Here is a 20,478-nt window from a genome sequence, read left to right as displayed (position 1 = left end):
CTGGCAGCCCTGTGGATGGGCTGATATCCCTGGGGTAGGGGACAGGGCTGGGCTCTGAGATAAAACAGCCAATTTCCCTGGCACTTACACACTTGTTTTCCTGATTCAGGGAGCAGGGAAGAGAAAGAATCAATATCTTAGCTGGGGTCGGTCTCAGAGGAGGGGGTTTTTTCTATAGGTTCCCATTGCCCAGCAGAGTGAGTCTCAAATGAGGGACCTTGTTTCTATTGGGATCCCTCTGCCCAGCTCCGGTTGGTCTAAAAGGAAAGGCCTTGGTTCTCCAGGAGTCCAAATGTCCAGCTGCAGTTAGTCTCTGAGGGGCTCATTTCTATAGGGCCCCATTGCCCAGCAGTAGCTGGTAGAGCTAGTAAATCCCACCCCTGGCTTGCCAGCTGATGTCATCTGCTGAGTCAGTGATATACAGACCCAGCTGTGCCACAAGGTAGCCCACCTTGGGGAAGTCAGATGAGCTCTGATGGAAGGAGAAGGAGAAGGGCCTGGTACCTTCAGCTCTCCACCTGCCCTGGGCCAGGAGTCTCTCTCCTCCCACTCCATCTGGAGGAGGTGCTAGGGGAGAGGAGCTACAGCTAGAGCACTCAACCTCCTTGCTCCCAAGGGAGCTTGGAGCAAAGGGACCAGGGCAAGGGCCCTCTGTGAGGACTTACTCCCCAGCTGCTCCATAATAATAAGGGCTCTGAGGCCAGGCATGAATATGTCAGCCAGTGGGCTCTGGAGCACAGTCCCTTACAGACCCAGAGGAAACCACTTAGCCAGGAGAAGAGGAACCTGAATCAAGCATAGCTGAATCTCAGTTCTGACAATGGCTACGCACAGAGGTCATCAAAATCTAGAACCCCTGCAGCTGAAAATCCCACAGCCTGCCAGAGCCAGCCCTGACTATTCAGGATGCTGGGGTCAAAGGTCACTTACGTCAAATCCGGGGAGGCAGGTGGCAAATCAGAGCAGGGCAGTGCTGCTCCATATGGCCCTGGCTTTCTTCTACTTCTCTCTGGAGTGCATCCAGAAATTGACGTGCTGTGGGAGAATGAGGCAAGTGAGGGTCAATGGGCACGTGCACCGACTCTACAAACAATCCTCTCCCTCTCCCCATGGGGCTGAGACATTGTGCTCAGGGTGGAAGAGCTGACTGGCTGATCTCAGAGCTTTAAAAGGGGTTCTTGCACCCAGGATGCTGCCCATGTCCTGTTGGGCACAAGCTGTCATTGTCTCACCACACTGGGACAATGTTCAGTCTTGGGGCTGGTCCATCCTCTCTGTACTCCTGATCCATGAACAGCACATCTAGATCAAGGCACACGCCCTAGGCCCTCCCCAGTTGCAAAGGCCTTGGTAGGATGGAGTGAGTGACCATGAGGACAGTCCCTCCGGGACCTGCAGTGCCCGTATGACAGAATAGCGGATTCCTTGAGGATCTTCCTGTACTCAGGGTCTCCCTAGAAAGGAGCCAGTGACTTTTCTCAGAGGCCCATGTCTTGGATCTCACAGGGGTTTCAGTCTCTCAGTCCCCAGCCAGGCCTGGCGCCCATTCTTAGTGCTTAACAGAACCATGCAGAGCTCTGGCCTCAGTGTGGGCGGGCTGGATTAGATGACCTCTTGAGTTCCTTTCCAGCCCTCCATTTCTCTGACCCTTACCTGCAGCAGCTGCTGCTCCCACTCCTTCTGCCAGAAGCAGGTCTTGTGATCTGGAAGAGATGGGCAGGTCAGTTTCCTTTGTGTTTAGACCTTTCTACTGGGGAGCAGCCTACAACACGACTATTGTTTGACAGGGGGTGGGGAGGAGCTGCCGACTCACGGGCCCGGAGCGGAATCCATGGCTCTTTGCAAATCGCTGATGGACAACAATGCTCCTCAGATCCAGAGCCCTTCATGTGAAATACCCAGGAGTTCTGCTTGCCAAAATCCTTCCCCAGGGTGTGAGGGGTCAGATTAAGGTTAGATACGGTCCCAGAAAGGATCCTTCCTGTCTGGGCACGGGGGGCTGGGCTCGATGAACCAAGGGATATGATCCTGACGTGATCCTCGCTGATTCCAAGGTCACAGCATCATATTATCCTGGATTCAGAGGGAGGCCCTGGCCTCTCCCGCTCTGAGCCCAGCACCACAGTGTCCCCTCCCTTCGCTCCTGCAAGGGGTGACACTCCCTCCTCACCTTCCAGGTAGAGGAGCGTTTCTGTCATGTAGTTATCCCAGCATCGGCCCGACCCAGCCTGGAACCTGCTGATCAGCTGGAAGGGGAGGAACATGGCTGCCCTTCCGACCTGCACCATCATATACGAAGATGCAGCGAGCACCTGGCGGACAAAGAGGCAGAGGTGGCTGTAGCCCTCCCTTGCAAGGCAGTGTGAGAAGGGAGCTCCCTACGGGTGCAGGGGGAGAGCTCAGTGATGGAGGGAAGGAGACAGCAGGGAGGTGGAGCTGACAACCAGGACAGGATTGAGATGGATATTTCAGTTGATCAGGGACACTCCATGGACCAGCTATTGGCTCCTTCCATCCTCTCACTCCTGGGCTGGTTCTAGCTCAGATGAAAGGAGACAGGATTATCCAGAGGCCGTCAGGCAGCTGCTGGGTCAGATCCTGGGCCTAGGTCACAGCAGCACAAGGGGAGCTTGAAGCAGCCCGAAAGAGGCAGCTGGGCATAAAGGGAATCCCCAGCTGCCCCTTGGTAAGGGAGGATGCTGGAGGCCAGGGGGCAGGAGGGGGCCTGCACAACAGTCCCTAAGGGCTCATTCCAGCTGGCTTATATTGGAGCCATCCAAGGGCTGCACTAACTTGTGCTGGGGGACCTGGTCCAGCCCCAGGATCAGGGGAGCCAGGAAGGTGGCTGGCTCAGAGAGCTCGCTGGTTCTGTGAAATGCCGAGAGGTGCTGGGTCGATGTGCAATGAACGTGAGGAATGTGACGAGCCAGCTCCTCTGGGGGCTGTGGGGAGAAGAGCCACCACGCATTGCATGCCAGCTCCAGGAGTGGCCCCTTCCCACTGAGGCTAAGGAAACCTCCTGGCTGCGGGTTACTCACCAGCAGCCGAGCCAGCAGCTCCTGGGGTAGAGTGGACCTGGGGTTCACCCTCTGAACAGAAAGTGGGGACATCCCATCAGGCTCTGGAGGGATCTTTTGCATTTGTCTCTGAGCTCTACCTGTGCCCTTGACAGCTGGCTGTGTCCTTGCAGTGAGCCGGAACCAGAGCCAAGAGCTGATCCCCATCCCCACCCCCACCTGGGGGCAGACGCCTCTCACTACAGAAGGACTAAGAGCGGGTGGATAAGATACTGGGATTCACCTCTGTTCTCCTTGCCGCACCTCCTGGCCAAGGGCAGCCTGCCTTCCTCCTGCATACTCTTTACCACCCTAACCGACGTCTGCAGGAGGAGAGGCAGGGCTGGTCCATGGGCTGCTGGGCTCAGCTGAAGCAGCAACCCAGGCCATAAAACCTGCAGAGCAGAGAAAAGCCATCTCAGTACGGAAATATCCTCTTCCGGCATCAGCTCTCTCTTTCCTACACTAGACAGGACCCCTGGCCTTGCCACCGCCAGCCAGACCTCTCTACCCAGCCTGAACCATGCAGCGATCCCCCCCTCCCTTCACACCTGTCAGTGTCTGCCTCCAGCACCAAATCACGTGACACATGACTGACCCCCACCCCACCGCCTTTTGTTGAGTGTAGCCTTATCATTGGCAGCACAGTATTTCCTAACTCCAGTCCCACTTGGAAAGGCCGTGTTCTCACGGCGTGAATGCAATACACCAGCTTGATCAATAAAGAGGAGACTAGGAAACCAATCCTATCAAGTGAAGCCATAACAGGCGCTCAGGGAGGTTTGAACTCTGACCTTCACATCCCCACACAGACCTGCACCACTTGAACCACAGACGCAATTGCTGTCTGCTGTGTGGGCAAGAGAGGGACTTAACACACACTATGCCAGAGGGTTACACAACTCTTTGCTAGCCAGTATAGAAGAGTGGAGATCAGGAACCCCCAGGGATCTATCCCCACCTGTAGTAACTAAAGCACGTATATTTGGCATGCTCAATCTGAAAGACAGCATAGCAGAGTGCACAATACTTGGGTCTGCCTTGTTAGAAATGTGGCTTCTAGTCTCAGCTCTGCCTGGAGTGACCTTGCGCAACGTCGCTGTTCAGTGTGGGGAGGGGGTTGGCTAATACTTGACTGCTCAGGCTTGCGTTCTGAGAGCTGGGTCAGTAATCAGGTCTGTGCCATGTGTGGAAACATAAGCAATAGTCAGCAGATATGAGATCTGGATGTGGTGTCTCCCAGCTCAGTGGACTCTCCCTTAGGCACCAGGGTAGTGTGGGTGAGAGGCAGGAAATCCTGGGCTAGGGTTGGCATTTGCAAAACAAGAATGTGATGGGCTGTATAGATCCCACCATGGAACAGCCAGGAAAAAGTTAACAGAGGGACCGATGAAGAGAGACTGAGCTATGGAAGCTACAGAACCAGCATGACTGACCACAGGGGATGCTAGAGTGGAAGAGCCCCTGTGACACCAAACCCTGGCATGCAGGGGCACTCAGCCGGTGAGTGGTCCCTGTTCCAAAGAACCAGGTCTGGCTTGGATCTGGGGTCCATTTTCCCCAACCCCAGGATGCTCTGGAGCAGGGAGGCTCAGATAAATAAGTCTGGTTGGGGCCTGTCTCATCGAAAAGCTCAGATCCAGAGAGGCCTGCATCCAATAGAGAGGGGCAGGGTCACTTACATTGGCCATTCTCGGGGAGTCACCCAGGGACTGCAGGGTGCTGGAGCAGAGCTGGCGGACCTCGAGCTCCATGGTGCGCCTCCTGTCTGCTTCCTCCTGAGCAGGGCCGGCTCCAGACCCCAGCGCGCCAAGCGCACGCTTGGGGCTGCGTCCCAGCGGGAGGGCGGCAGGCGGCTCCGGCGGACCTCCCGCAGGCATGGCTGCGGAGGGGCCGCTGGTCCCGCAGCTCCAGTGGAGCATCCACAGGCATGCCTGCGAGAGGGCCACCGGAGCCACGGGGCCAGCGGATCCTCCACAGGCACGTCTGCGGGAGGTCCACCGGAGCCACGGGACCGGCGACCGCTAGAGCACCCCCCGCGGCGCACCGCCCTGCTTGGGGTGGCGGAAATCCTAGAGCCGCCCCTGCTCCTGAGGGTGAGAAATAAGGGAGACACCAGGAAGATTAAGATTCAGTGGAGATCTCCGTGGCACGGTAACTCTAGTGGGCATGGCAGGGGGTGAAAATGGGGCTTGAAGGGAAAAGGACAACCCTGGCTGTGACTGTGCCATAACCAGCCCAGGGTCTGTGTGGAGCCAGGTCTAGGATCCACCCCTCTGCCTGGGGAAAACCAGACCCATCATGGCTTAGTCTCCTGTAGGGTGGTTGATCACAGTGGGGTGAGAGAAGGAGGAAGCCAGGGGTCCTGCCCTCCCAGCGCAAGGGACAGAGCCTAGATGGCAGCTGGGAGAGGGAGCAGAGAGAATGGGCTGGGAGGGAAAAACACTGTCATCTATTTGTCATCGTCTTCCATCAGTAGATGGAGGGCACCGTCCCCAGTTCCATCTGCTTCCCAAGCCCTATTTGCTGCCCATTGCCTGCCCCTCCCCATCTGCAGCTGCCCCTCCTTCCCTATCCCTTGACCCCATGTTCTCCCCCCTTCATGGACTCCCATCACTAAGGTCTCTGCGGATTCTTACCGTGCTGTCGAGGATCAGGGTGCACTGACGCACCAAGAAGTCAATGAAGGGTCTGGATGCAGATTTCTCCAAGAGCCCATGTGCCCCCATTGTCCGTATAAAAGAAGCAAGGGCTTCTCTGACCTGCCAGACCCAGACAGAAACAGAAATGATTTGCACACAGTGTGGCGGGACCTTGTCCCCTCCCAGTCCAGGCTGGGATCCTTTCTCAGCAGGTGTTTGGGGAAATGCTGCTAGGCAGCCCAGAGATGGGAATGCAGCCGGAGCCCTGCTGGGATTCTTTCCCCCACCTTCTGCCCTACACTATGGAGCACTGATGGGTCATGGGTTTCGATGCACAGGGTCCCGGCAGGCTCTGCACTGGCAGGCAGACATTCGCTAGCTTTGGCCATGTTGGCATGGTTCCAGACTCACCTGTATGCTTGTGCTCTGCAGGATTGGCCCTACGGCTGTGAACAGCTTCTCTGTATGGTGTGTCATTTCGGAAACTGTAAGAGACACAGACACATGGCTCGGCAGGGCTGATGTTAAACTGGGGTGTGCAGGGACCTGAGATCTCAGGAACCTTAGAGCAGCCTCAGTGTCCCTACATGACCCTGCTGGCAGGGTACCCCCATGGGTAACCATCTGCATCTGCCCACGCTTGCAGTTCCAGCAGTGATTGTCCTCTCTCATTGCCACAGCATCGGCTGAGGGGCTGCAGGACTTGGATTATCTACTGCAGACAGGTACAAATGACCCCAATGAGGCCCAGTGCTAAGTGCTGCTAATTGCACAAGAGGCCATAACACGTCAAAAGATGAGACCTCGCTGTGGGTCACTTACTGTTGGATTGGACTATCCGGTCCAGAATGAAGAGACTGCCACAGGCCTCCTCTTCCTCGTCCTTGTTCAGCCTCCTAAACAGGAACACAAGCAGCTTCAGCAGGAACAAGCGAGCTGCAGGAAGAGGAGTGAATCATAATGGGGTGAAGCATAAAGGGAGAGGGAATATAGTTCTATGCCTGGGCTCTGAAATTCCGCAGGCTGGGATCTCCTTCTCTGGGAAAGGTGAATGGGTTTCTTACCCAGATGGACCAGAGAGTCCAGGGCCTCTCTCCGCTCCTCCAGGTGCTCTCTGGGGAGATGACACACCTAAGGGAAGAAAGCAACACCAGCAAAGTTAAACTAGATCAAGTGTCTCTCAGGCCAAGCCCTTGGATGGCAGAGTGAAGGGCTGAGGCTGGAATGGCAGATTCTAATTCTCATCTAAAGAACAGGCCAGCAAGCTGGGTCAGTCTATGAGTGACGCCGAGGCTTAGGGGAGCGTGGCTCATGTAGAAGCAGAGTTTGACAGGTCAGGAACCGAAGATGTGGAACGCTGGAACAAGGCTGCTGATGTTCCCAGTCAAAGGGGTTGGGGTGGGTGGGAGGAAAAGAAACCAAAGGAGAATTCTGCAGGATCCATCACCCACTGGGAACAGAATGAGGCAGGGACAGCTCTTCCCACAGCCCACCAAGTCTAAGCCAACAGGCCCTGGCATTTTGCCTGAGTGATCCCAGCATCTCTTACCATGGAGTGGAGTGCTGGGAGGGTGCCAATGTCCGTCCTCAGGGCAGCCTCATCCATGTCCCTCACGCAAGCAAGGCTCTGTGCAAGAGAAGAGACGCAGGACATGGCGATGACGTGTCAGGCAGACAAGCCCCAATGTGTAGAGTCTCCATCAGCAGCTGGGTTACCACAACCCAGACTTGGAAGGAATAAAGTTATGGCCTTGTGGAGAGCAGCTTCCAGCTGGTGCCGGACTCTCCCTTCTCTGGGAGGGGCATTTGATCCCTTTGTTTGCACTAGCCTAGTATCACTTCTGGTTGGTTTAACAGGATAGTTGTACCTGACGCCAGCTGCGGTGATGTGTGCTGAGAGGATGGCAGGGATGACGGGGCTCGGTTTGGAAGAGCAGGGCCTGCCCTGATTACTTATCACTACTGATGTTAGGGCAGCGCCCAGAGACTCCAGTCAGGGTCAGGCCCTGTTGCATTGGGTGCAGCACAACACAGATAGAGACAATCTCTGTCCTGAAGGGCTGACAGTCTAGAGACCCACACAGACAGGTCAGGGATGGGGAGACAGCATCCAAGGGTTCCTCCCTGCCCCCGTGCTGGGGTGAGGAGACCACGCGGGAGCTTGGAAGGGAGAGCTTAATGTCCCTTCATGCGGCCTTACCAGGGGCCAAGGATCTGGCCCATTGTCTCTGCCTGCTCACCTCCTACAATGGTCACTTCCAGAGTGTACCAGGGATGGATACTCCTGCTTTCTGGCTTGGGCCAGCCACTTCCCCTCCCGGAGCCTTGCTCTCTGCAGATCTAGGCTGGGCTAACAGCTAACCCTGCCCTGGGCCCAGGGAGAGGTGAATGCGTGGGACACTCTGGGGAGAGGTGAAGCTCAGGACGATGGTTATTATTTCTCTCCCTGGTTCCCTAATGCAGCCCATTGCTGACCAGCCAGCAAAGAAGAAAGAAAGCAGAGCCAGGTGCTGGGAATGGAGTCGCCTCTCTCCTCCCGTCTGCAACACCTGCCCTGGCAAGGGGGGTCAGAGCATCTTCTCTAGTGCCAGAGAATGGCAGTGAATCTGGGAGCAAGCAGATGGGGAAAGGGGGTCAGAGCTTAGAGGGTCAGTGTGTCGTGGGGAAGGCAGTAGGGGGCGGGAGTCCAGGCTGAGTTGGCGATGGAGGGAACCTTGTACCATCTGTGCCATGGGCACTTCCCCAGTGTGCTGTGGATTTCCCACTATCTCCTTACTCACTCTGCTCTTCCTTGGCCTTTCCTTGTCGATGATTGAGGTGCGCTGTCCCTGGGTGACCCAGAGGCCTTTCGCTTGGTGCCTAAAATGAACAGAAGAAAACTAAGTTTGCACTTAAGCAAAGTAAGCAGTCATGGGATTAGAGGGTGGGTCCTCTCATGGTCTGTAGCTGGTTAAAAGACAGGAAACAAAGGGTAAGAATATATTTTCAGTTTTCACAATGAGGTAAATAGTGGGGTCCCCAAAGATCTGTACTGGGGCCTTTGCTATTCAGGGGTAAAACAGTGAAGTGGCAAAATCTGTGGATGATACAAAATCATAGGCGGCAGGTTTGTATAATTTTTGGTGGGGCCCAAAATGGTGGTGCCCCCCCGCTCCCACCCTGTAAGCCGATATAAAATGAAGCTACAACGCGTCAGCGCCACAAGATTACAAGGGTCAATTAAAAGTGGAAAGTCAGAAGCAGCACTTGCCTACTTCAATATACAGTATTATATTTTGTTGCACCTGTTGTAATGTAGTGGGAATGTTCTTAATATTTTCTCTGAATACTGTGTGGGTGCCTCAGTTTCCCCTGCAAGATGCCAATTGAAGGTGTTGGGCACAAAGAGATCAGGTGGCCTCCTTGTCCGGAAGAGACACAGAGGCCAGAGGAGGGAGTGTCAGTTTGGAGCTGGCTGGGGAAATGGGGAGAGACCCAGAACTTGGTTCTGGGCTCCCCACCCCGCAAGATGGACCTGACAGAGGGGTTCTGTTTTCTGTACCAACAAGCTCTGTTTAAACTGTGTTCCCGTCATCTAATAAACCTTCTGTTTTACAGTCTGGCTGAGAGTCACATCTGACTGCGGAGTTGGGGTGCAGGGACCTCTGGCTGCCCCAGGACCCCGCCTGGGCGGATTCACTGCGGAAAGTGCATGGTGTGGAAGGGCATGCTGAATGCTCTGAGGTCAGACCCAGGAAGGTGTAAGCTTCTTGCCCTGGAGACAGTCTGCTCAGAGAGGAGGCTCCCCCAGAGTCCTGACTGGCTTTGAAGGAGTGGTTCCAGAGCATCCCAGCATCCCCTTCCACCCCATGCACTTCCCAGAAGTTCGCAGAGGCACTAACACTCCCTCCTCTGGCCTTTGTCAAGAAGGCTAACAGCATTTTGGGCTGTATAAGTAGGGGCATTGCCAGCAGATCGAGGGACATGATCATTCTCCTCTATTCAACATTGGTGAGGCCTCATCTAGAGTACTACATGCAGTTTTGGGCCCCACATTGCAAGAAGGATGTGGAAAAATTGGAAAATCCAGTGGAGGGCAACAAAAATGATTAGGGGGCTGGAGCACATGACTTCTGAGGAGAGGCTGAGGGAACTGGGATGGTTTAGTCTGCAGAAGAGAAGAATGAGGGAGGATTTGATAGCTGCTTTCAACTACCTGATAGGGGGTTACAAAGAGGATGGATCTAGGCTGTTCTCAGTGGTAGCAGATGACAGAACAAGGAGTAATGGTCTCAAGTTGCAGTGGGGGAGGTTTAGGTTGGATATTAAGAAAAACTTTTTCACTAGGAGGGTGGTGAAACACTGGAGTGGGTTACCTAGGGAGGTGGTGGAATCTCCTTCCTTAGAGGTTTTTAAGGCCCGGCTTGACAAAGCCCTGGCTGAGATGATTTAGTTGGGAACTGGTCCTGCTTTGAGCATGAGGTTGGACTAGATGACCTCCTGAGGCCCCTTCCAACCCTGATATTCTATGATACTCTAAACTGACCACCAAATTTAAGTTGCGTGTTTTTCCCGTCAGGTGAGGACTCTGGGGCAGGGCTGGGGATAAGGAACTTGGGGTGCAGACAGGCTGCCCCTGGGCTAGGGCCAAAGAGGACTCCCCTCCACCCTCCCTGGCAGCAGCAAGCTCCAGGGGAGGGATCCCTCCTCTCCCCCGCAGTTCACTGCACATGCTCCTAGGTCCCTCTCAGGTCCAGAAAGCCCACTCACCTCCCCTATGGTGGGTACCGAGGGGGGAGGTTGCCATCACGTGTGGCCTCCCCTGCTGCCACCCCTCACCATAGCCTCACTGGGGATGGGGCTGCCCCTTGCCCAGCATGGTGCAGGAGTGGGGACTGCAGGGTGGTAGCTGGGGAGGGGCACAGTATCACAAAATTCACCTAAGCCCCAGCTGCACAGGTCTAGGAAGCTCCCCTCCCCAGTGGTGTAGCCAGGTTCTAACATCAGGGGGAGCGAACACATAAAAAAAGATGCCAGCCAACATATCCAATTACTAATCAGGTAGTTCTATAATAGGCTATAACAGGCTGCCCTGGACCCCATCACCCCCTGAAGCACAAGGTAGGGGTAGGCACCACCATGTTGTGCAACAAACACTTGACAAAATTACTGGACTTAGTGATGGACAATGCGGGCAGGTGGGTATTATGTCATTCAGTCATTCAACCCATAAAATTGCACACATTTTGCCTCAGTGAAATTAAATATCCAGAGAATTACTGGGCCTGTGATGATGACCAGGGCTTGCTCACCTGTGGCTCGGGCTCCCCCTCCGTGTGCTGTGGAGGCACAGCCAGGCAGGTCTGCATCTGCAGGCAGGCACCCTGCCTCAGGTGCAGCTCCCATGGGCCCTGCTAGCTACTAGACTGGGAGCCTCCCGGCCAATGGAATGGGCTGGGCTGGGAGGCGGAAGGCAAAGGGGGAGATTGTAGGGAGCTTTGGAGGAGGGGAGGCAGTGGGGGCGGGGAGTGGGCTGGCACAAAGGGGAGGGCTCTCTGGAGAGGAGTGACAGGGGTCATTGGGAGTCTCTCGAGGGGGCAGAGGGTTGTGTGGGTCTCTGTGGGGCAGGGGGCTGTGATGGGCGGAGCCAGCTGCAACCTGGGTCTGCTCTGCGGGGGGTGTTGCTATAGTCCCCTCAGGAAGCTCCCCCCATCCTGTGTATTTTATACCAGCCCCGGGGTGCCCATTGCTGCTCCTTTCCCCGCCCATGGCTCCATCTGTCTGTCCCCACAACCCCCCAGCTGTGTCCATCTGTCTGTCCTCACAACTCCCCTGGCTGTGTCCTGGTGTGTGTCTGTCCCACAACCCCCTGGCTGTGTCTGTTTGTCCCCACCAATGCCCTCCCCCCCGGCTGTGTCTCTGTGTCTGGCTGCCCCCACAGCTCACCGGCTGAGTCTGTCTGACAGGCACAGACCCTGCTGCTGCTCTGCTCAGGGCTCAGACGCTGCCGGTAGCTCCCTCCCCCTCCCTGCTGTGGAGGCGTGGCCAGGCAGCTCCAGCACCGCCCCCGGCAGCTCCCATTGGCTGGGGTTCCCGGCCAATGGGCTGTGAGCCCAGTCGCTGCTGGGGCCTCTCCCGCGAGCTGCCGCTGCGGTGAGAGCGCCTGGCATTGCGACAGGGGGACCCCCCAAAGCACAGGGCCTGGGGCCCAAACATTGGTGGAGCTGGGCCCACCTTTAGGATTATTGGTGGGGCCTGGGCTCCACGGGCCCATAGAACTCGCCGCCTATGTACAAAATTACTCACCATTAAGTCCCAGGCAGACTGCAAAGAATTCCAAAGAGATCTCACTAAACTGGTGACTGGGCAACAAAATGGCAGATGAAATTCAGTGTTGATGAGTGCAAAGTAACGCACATTGGAAAACATAATCCCACATACAAAATGACGGGGTCTAAATTAGCTGTTACCACTCAAGAACGAGATCTTGGAGTCACTGTGGATAGTTCTCCGTAAACATCCACTCAATGTGCAGCGGCAGCCAAAAGAGCTAACAGAATGTTGGGAATCATTAGGAAAAGGATAGATAATGAGACAGAAAATATCATATTGCCTGTATATAAATCCATGGTACACCCACATCTTCAATACCATGTGCAGTTCCGGTCACCCTATCTCAGAAAAGAGATATTAGAAATGGAAAAGATACAGAGAAGGGCAACAAAAATGATTAGCGGGATGGAGCAGCTTCCATATGAGGAGAGATTAAAAAGACTGGGACTGTTCAGCTTAGACAAGAGACAACTAAGGGGAGGCATGATAGAGGTCTATAAAATCATGATGGTGTGGAGAAAATGACTAGGGAAGTGTTATTTACCCCGACATAACACATGAACCAGGGGTCAGCCAATGAAATTAATAGGCAGTGGGTTTAAAACAAACAAAGGGAAGTATTTCTTCACACAATGCACAATCAACCTGTGGAACTCATTGCCAGGGGATGCTGTGAAGTCCAAAAGTATAATTGGGTTTGAAAAGAACTAGATAAATTCAAGGAGGATAGGCCCATTCATGGCTATTAGCCAAGATGGTCAGGGATGCAATCCCATGCTCTGGGTGTCCCTAAACCTCTGACGGCCAGAAGTTGGAAGTGGATGACAAGGGATGGACCCCTTGATAATTGCTCTGTTCTGTTCATTCCTCTGAAGCACCTGGCATTGGCCACTGTCAGAAGACAGGTACCGGGCTAGATGGACCATTGGTCTGACCCAGCATGGCCGTTCTTATGAAGAGCCCCTGGGGAGCTGAGCTGGTAGAGGGAGCTGCCTGGTGGGTCAGTTCCCCCTTTACTGGCACCCGGGCTGCCCAGTGGTGATTCCAGTGCAGCCCTATGGCAGCAGGGCTTTAGCCCAGTGTGGGATGACACGGAGGCTCGTGGAGCGCAGGGCAGTGGCTTATGTGCATGTGCAGAGCAGGGCACAGAGCCTGGGTGGAGTCTCTTCTTGCCTTCTCAGCACTGGGGTTTTGCTGTCACTATGGCTGCTTTCCCCCCCTTTATTCCTGGCACTCAATACTGGGCATGGGCCTACCTGGATCAGGAGGCTCAGCACAGAAAGTGCTGCAGTGGCTGCCCACTCCTGCAGCCAGGGTTTGTGGTCCCGGGTCTTGTTTTCGGGCCTCCTTCTTCTCCTCTGTGTCTGTGGATACAGGCAGAGGGTGGGTTAATTTCCCGCAATCGTGGTCACTAATAGAATGCCCTGGGGGCGACAGGGACATACAACTGTGTGGGAACTGTCTGCACCTTATGGAACCCCTGGCGAGGGATTTCCACAAATCACTGCCTGGACAGTGTCATGTTATTTAACCCTGAGATTGGGCATTTCCTCTTCCACTCCCTTTACAAACATTACCCACACCTTCCAGACCCCAGTGAAGACTGTGAGTCTTGTTAGCCCCATTATGAAGCTAGGAAAACTGAGGCACTGAATGATCCTTTGCACACTGGGATGGAACTTCCTGATGGGACAGAAATAGAAATGTGGTGATTTGTCACAGCGAAAGGCTGTCGACTCCTACCTGAGACAGAAGAGTCAGTGGGGCCTGGCTGGATGGAGTCCGGATTTGTCCTGTCCCTTCGGAAAGGTGTCCGTCCTGTAATTCAGAAGGGCAGTGGTGGGGTGAGGTGTCATGTGACTGATTCTATGTAAGGGCAATAGGAATCAGAGGGGAACGGGGGTAAACCTGTATCGTGGGGGACTCTTCTGGGCAGAATTCCTACTCGCCAATAGTCTGAGTCAGTCTTTGGCAGAGACGGTCCAAAAGCCCCATATTGACTCCTAAGACAAGAACCAATGTAAACAGATCACAGGAGTTTCTCTTCTACTGCACAGACCTCAGAACATTCACACCTCACTCTTAGGAGGCCAAGCTAGCGCTCTGGTGCCCAGTGCTCCGCATTGCCAGGCGGAATGAGACCCAGGCTCAATTCTCTGGGCTGGTCTGCAGCTCCCAAGAGGGCTGGAATTGCTCCAAGTGGAGGGGACCTCCATTTACATGGGGAGGCTCTCTGCTTGACTAGGGGCTTTGAAGGGGATTCCACTGGGTTCCCCACAGCCAGAAGGACGTAACTCATGAGCTGGAGAACCCCAAGGAGCCAGAGACATTGCGAGGCGAGGCTGGAGGTAGATGCACAGAGCTGCAGCACTGAAATGTGGGATCCCCCTTCCTTGGGGATCAAACCTTTGCGGTACCTCTCCTCTTCCTTGGGATTCAGCAAGGCGGCTCTATCCCCTAGAGCATTTGGTTCCATGAGGTATTTGAGTTTAGGAGGTATGTTCTGACCAAGAAGTTACCTATTCTGGCCCACCTCACTGCACAGCCCCAAACCAGCAGTGCTTGAGACAGCATCTGAGCATGACTCACAAAGCCATTTGTAACATACATATGAAAATTGTGGGCATCTCAGTCATGAAAAATGCATTGGCCTCTGTTTTCAGGAAAGGAATGTGTGTGGCTCAGTAGCACCCACACTTCCAGCCCCAGCCGTGGTTGCTAGACACACAGTCACACACTTACAGATCACAATGATCATTTGCACAAGCAGTTACTGGAACTGCTTGGATAATTGCTGCAACCGTGCACACAAGTTAGTAAGCAGTTGTGGGCATCCTTCTGAATTTTGAGGCTGATGAGACATTTACTCTCATAACAATTGGGATTCTCTAATCGAGCACCCAGCATTAATATACCACTGTTCACCCAGAAGGATCCCACGGGAATTATACAGTTTGCACAAGCTAGAACTAAACATTATGTTAGTTTAGGTGTCATTATATAACACCTGCATCTGTAATTTTCACTCCATGCATCTGAAGACGTGTTTTCTTACCCACAAAAGCTTATGCCTAAATCAATCTGTTAGTCTTTAAGGTGCCACCGGACTCCTTGTTGTTTTTGTGGATACAGACTAACACGGCTACCCCCTGATACTAAACATTATGTTGATTCTGTAAAAGACATTGCAGATGAACAGCAACTTTGGTCTCGGAAAGGAATTCTGGCTGTGTATCACGCTGCTTTCTGCCTACCTGGACCAGGAGACTCTGTCAGGTGGCTTGTCATCTCTGGCTGACACTGCAGTCTCTTGCACTGCTGTGTCTGTCAACAGAAGAGAAGGGTTAAATTGCTCCATTAAAGGTCTCTGGTTGAACTCCCAGGGGAATGAGCTGAATGATAGTGCTGAGGGGAGGGGAGTTTTCTGTACCCAAAGCAGCAGGTTCCAGTCCTCTTGGGACACTTCAATGAACCTGATTTCACTGAGTAACAAATACAGTCACACCTGGGTCACCAAAGAACTTTCGCAGTTACAGACAACACCTGTGTGACCCAGAAAGGAGCGATTCTCTAAACAGAGGCAAAGCCACCCCAGCTCTCCTTCTCACTGGCACAGGTTGGTGCCAACAATCACAGCCCCCGACTCCCCACAGTGCGCGATGGGGTCTCAGCAGTGCAGGGGGTGGGGACTAGCTTGCAGCAAACACAGCTTGGAGGATTTAGAAATCTAGCGTGTGCAGTGCCTGGGGAGGGAGAACTGCAGGGAGATGGAGACTCCAAGAGCCCTCCTCATTCAGGCAGTGCAGACCACAAGCCCTCTAGAAAAGTCGAATGCCGGGCACAAGCAGAACCTCAGTAATGGGAAGGAGGGGGGGGCTGACACACTGGAGGGCGTTGGCAAAGGGCAGGTAGAGCCTATAGGGAGCACCCTACCAAATTTACAGTCCGTTCTGATCAATTTCATGGCCGTAGGATTTGAAAATCAATTTCAGGGTTTCAGAGGTTTACATCTGAAATGTCACAATCTTGTAGTGGGGCTTCTGCCCCAAAAAAGGGAGTTGTGGAAGAGTCGCTAACCTGTTGTAGGGGGGCACTGGGATTGCCACCCTCACTTCTGCACTGCCTTCCCAGCAACAGGGGTTTGTACCCGGAGGGGGGGTCTGATCTCCTCCACGAGGCCAGCTGTGCAGGGGAAGTGCCAGTTCCATCCCTCCCCAGCCCAGAGAGGACTAGCAGCTGGAGCCAGGGGCATGGTAGGAGCCTGCCCTTCCTCACCCCTCCAACAGCTAGATTTCATGGGGGAGGTCTGATTTAAGGTCCATGACTTTTTCATGGCTGTGAATTTGGCCTACCTATGGGATGGTTTAGGTTAAGAAATAAGTAGAAAATAGGCTTTTGGCTTAAATTAGCTTAAGTGTAAATTAAACTTAAGAAGAGTTTAGAAAACTGAAGGTGTTTGTGTGAGGAAAGTTAGCGATAAGTTGGAGATCCTGTTATGGGAAAGTAAGAGTTAGCAAGGACATGGCCTGGGGTTATGCTACTGCTAGGTTTGAGTTATAACTGGCTTAAGCAGGGGTTTTAATGAGTGGTTTTGAGAATTGTGACTGTTTTATTCAAATGTTATCTGTACTAATGGTATGGGAAGGCTATTGGTGCAGCTGTTAATGTAAACCACGTGCAATGTAAAGAGTCAATAAGGTGGCAATGGAAATATTAGTGTAAGGGGCAGATGCACGTTCAATAGTAGGAGAATGGCTTCTACTGGGAGTTGTTTTGTTAATTCGGCGGGCGCTCCAATTAACACCCCAAGGGTACCGTTACATCCCAGGGTTCTAAGGCTGTACTTCACGCTGTTGTCAGTGGACTGATCCCGCATTGATCCACAATACAACAGTTATACACACACTCAGTGATGACAGTGTAAGTGGTAATTGCGCACCTGTTTGCTTAACTAATCATTTTCCTTTTGAATGAAGTTTGGTTTTATCATTCATAGTGTCGCCTAAATACATTTCCTGTAACCGACCTAGATGCTTGAACCTGGGTTTTGTTGCAGCCTTATCTGTAACGACTTACTACGAATTGGAAACATTTCAACATCAAGGTTACAGAAGGTTACACAGGGAAAGGGGTGAATCTGCAGAGTCTGTACCCCTGGTTCCTACTTACCTGAAGCAGAAGGCCCAGACAGGGAAGAGCTGCAACCCCCGTGGCTGCTGTATCCTCCTTCCCCTGGTCTCTGGCTGAGATAAGTGCAAAGAGGAGGGGGTCATTTCCTCCTTTCCTGGTCACTGATAGAAACCCCAGGGGGTGAGGTGGACAATACAGCCATGTGCGGAACTAATCGCACTGCACCACATCGCTCAGAGCATTTATATTACACACCCATCTCCAAGGCATTTGACAAAACACCTCATCCCACAGGTAGGGAGCTGAGATAACATGGGCAGGGGCAATAGGGGCCAGGGGGAAATCTGCCCCAAATTCTTCCCCAACCAGCACGATTCCATTAGAGATTTTAGCCCAAGAGGCCAGGACTTCCCCAGCTCTGCCTGTCCCCACTTTTCTAGTTAATGACAGATCTCCCTCAGGAGATAAGGAGAGTGCAGACAACGCCAGGGTAGCAATGCTGCATTGGGGTCCCATCAGAGAATTCCCTGCCAGTCCAGAAGGGCTAGAAATGCCTGGGAGTTTAAATAAAGCTAAACTGCTCCAAGGAACCTTGGAGAAAACAAACCTCCTCCATCAGGAGACCCTGACTCCCCAAGCACATGGAGATTCATTCCATGCAGATTCCCAGTAGTCCCCTGCAGGTACCTCTGGAGAGGACAGCAATGTGGGGAGAGGAGGGTCCATTTCTGGGCAGAATTCCTACTCACCTCCAGACCGGACCAGCAGTCCGCAGAGCTGGCCGTAAAGATCCATATCGGCTCGTAAGACAAGAACCAACATGAATGAGTCCCTGGGGCTTCCTTCCCATGACACAGACCCCACCATATTCACACATGATTCTAGATGGGCCAAGGAGACCCAGAGTTAGGTTTTTTTGCTGCCTGCCTGGCTGGAGAGACAAGACCGCTATGAGGTGGTGAGACCTCAATATTGATGTAAAAATTATATTAATAGCATTATTCTAAGTTATTTTTATAATGTTAGGTCATTACGAATATGTTTGTGCCTTTACTGAACATTCCTATATACCTATAAGTATATTATCACCAGGATGCTTGAAAATATAAGAGTAGCCCACTTTTAGTTCACTAGGTTATAAAATGTTCAGGCTAATCGAAGAAATAGCAGAAGGCTTCAGCTTTCAGTCATCCAGGAACAAGCAAATGTCCGGAAAATAACATCTCCTTGACCATAAAACTGTCTCGCAGGAGTGTCTGTACAAACTTTAAAAGGCAGCTGTCCTCATTTTAATCTGCTTTAACTTTTATACTATTTTCTTTCTGTGCTATGTTTAAAATATGTGTTGCTTATTGGCCTTTGTGCTTTGTACAAAATATTTAAGAGAAGTTTAATTGCTATAATAAACCACTTGTAACTCTCAGGAACTTGGGTCAAGAATCAAAGCACCCAAAAGAGTGTTTTATCTGCACCAGAACACCTCCCTCTTCTATAAGCTGCCCGTTTAATATAGATCCAATCCTTTATCTCAGTAAAACAAATGTTATAAAGAGAAATGTTTTCGGAAAGATCTGGCCCCGTAGGAGAAAGTGAGGATGTTATTTATGTTGGATATTCCAAAATGAATTTAGGGATGTGTTAGAACAATAGAGCTAGGCTGTAAAGTGGGCTCTACCAGCCCCTCTTTACAAGAAAATCCTCTGCTTGTGTCCTTAAATTTTTAGAGAAAAATGTGAGTAGTTGAGAAAAAGTTTTGTAGAAAACCTTAGTTGATTTCTAAAATATTGAAATGGCAAACTGTTTTGGAGGATATATTTGCAAAGTATTTTAACTGAATGCAAAGTATCTAATGTGGTTTTCTAATACCATTGCTATGTGTGGTAAAATGCATTATGTACTAACATGAAATCTAAAGACCTTGCTCAGCTGATTACCAATATAAGAAGACATTTAAGTCTAGACTATTTATTACATTAATGGGGAAGTAATTAGTTACTGGCAGAGCTCTAGTCACTCCTTCACCCAACTCAGAAAGATAACAAGAAGCATCATCAACAATTATTCTAGAAAATCAACAACTCCAACAAAAACAAAGGAACTATAACTGTCAAGAAAGACTTACAACCCTAACACATATATGCATTAACAAACTACCTATCCATAAGATGAAGAGGCTCCATGAATGTACAGAGCCAATGAAAGGGCGAGAGAGGTGTGTTTTTCTAAAATTGCACGGAAATAGGGAAGAGACGGGTATAAAAACTCAAAGTGAGCACCCTGCACACGCTTTGCTACCCTGCTCAAACTGAACTCATCCTCTCCGTCTCTACAAGCAAGCTGACACAGACAGAAGAGAGAAAACTCGTGAAGAAACCAGCCCAAGGAAACCTCCCCAAAACCAGCCCCTCCCTGGAATGTTTCCCCCAGATCAGCCTGCAGAAAAACTGGAAGATCCCCCCTTCTCTGTGGAGTATCTGGAAAGGTCCCTCACCCCTCTGCTGGGATGGTCGAGCCACAGAAGAATTTTGATGTCTCACATATAATCGCAGATGAAAGTGAGGATGTGGATTCCTCCACAAGTGCTGTGTAAACAGATGCTATACACTCCAAAAAATGCTCCCAATGGTCTGAAAAGCAGAGCCCAGACAGCTGTGTGCTCCCTCCTCCAGCTCCCAGAGCACACTGAGCCACAGGCTGCCTACCCCCTTTGTGACACAGGGCCACTGCTGACATCACAGAGGCAAGGTGGGCTGGGGCTGTCTGGCTAGGGCCCTTGGGGTTTGCATCCCCACAGATTGGATTAAGGGAGGATTGCTCTTGGCTTTTGTTGGGAATTTTAATTCAAGGGAGCCCCGAGGCCTCCCAACAAACCCTGTCTCTATAATGTGTCATGAGAAAAGGAGATTCGATCACAAGGTGCAAAACCATTCTGTGTCAGTCCACTCCAGTATCTTGCCTCTTGCAGCAGCAAAGGGGAAGGTGAAATCCCCACAATGCACCTGGCCAGCTTTGCTGGTCTCTGACATATGGGTAAAAAATTCCTTCCTCACCCCTCAGTGACCATGGAATCCCTGAAGCATAAGATTGGACTGGCCGTCTGTCTCAGCCTGAGGCGCTCCAATTGCTAGTCCAGCCACAGCTACATCAGTGCCCGGGCTGAGAGGATAAAAGAGCTGAGAAGATTCTTTCCTAAGGATACACACAGACTCTAAATCCCATTCCTGAAGGCTGCAATAAAAGGCAGTGAGAGCGCAGGACCCATGGGTATTTATTGAGTCCCAACGGCATGCTGGGGGCTGTACAACACAGGGGAGGGCACAGGCCCGACCCCAAAGAGC

The 20,478-nt window shown here is 52.2% G+C and overlaps 2 protein-coding genes and 1 long non-coding RNA gene across 3 annotated transcripts in view; 1 reads left to right on the top strand and 2 right to left on the bottom strand.

The window, feature by feature from the left end:
* LOC120396362 (maestro heat-like repeat-containing protein family member 1) overlaps nucleotides 1-20,478 on the top strand; it is a 393,738-nt gene that overhangs the window by 295,521 nt on the left and 77,739 nt on the right. The gene's annotated exons all lie outside the window — the stretch shown is intronic.
* Nucleotides 930-2,506, bottom strand: LOC120396376. The gene is made up of 3 exons (XR_005593087.1): nucleotides 2,171-2,506; nucleotides 1,654-1,703; nucleotides 930-1,035 (listed from the first exon to the last, which is right to left on the bottom strand). It is a non-coding gene; the product is annotated as an uncharacterized LOC120396376 (long non-coding RNA).
* Nucleotides 2,748-12,013, bottom strand: LOC120397286 (maestro heat-like repeat-containing protein family member 1). The gene is made up of 9 exons (XM_039522983.1): nucleotides 11,984-12,013; nucleotides 8,479-8,557; nucleotides 7,248-7,325; nucleotides 6,763-6,829; nucleotides 6,521-6,634; nucleotides 6,110-6,183; nucleotides 5,696-5,818; nucleotides 3,039-3,089; nucleotides 2,748-2,942 (listed from the first exon to the last, which is right to left on the bottom strand). Exons 3-9 carry the CDS (start codon nucleotides 7,302-7,304, stop codon nucleotides 2,748-2,750), a joined length of 681 nt encoding a protein of 226 aa, XP_039378917.1. The 5' UTR covers nucleotides 7,305-7,325; nucleotides 8,479-8,557; nucleotides 11,984-12,013.

Source organism: Mauremys reevesii, linkage group 2, assembly GCF_016161935.1.
Source record: "Mauremys reevesii isolate NIE-2019 linkage group 2, ASM1616193v1, whole genome shotgun sequence".
Classification (NCBI taxonomy): Eukaryota; Metazoa; Chordata; order Testudines; family Geoemydidae; genus Mauremys; species Mauremys reevesii.
This window is presented reverse-complemented; position numbering and strand designations above follow the sequence as displayed.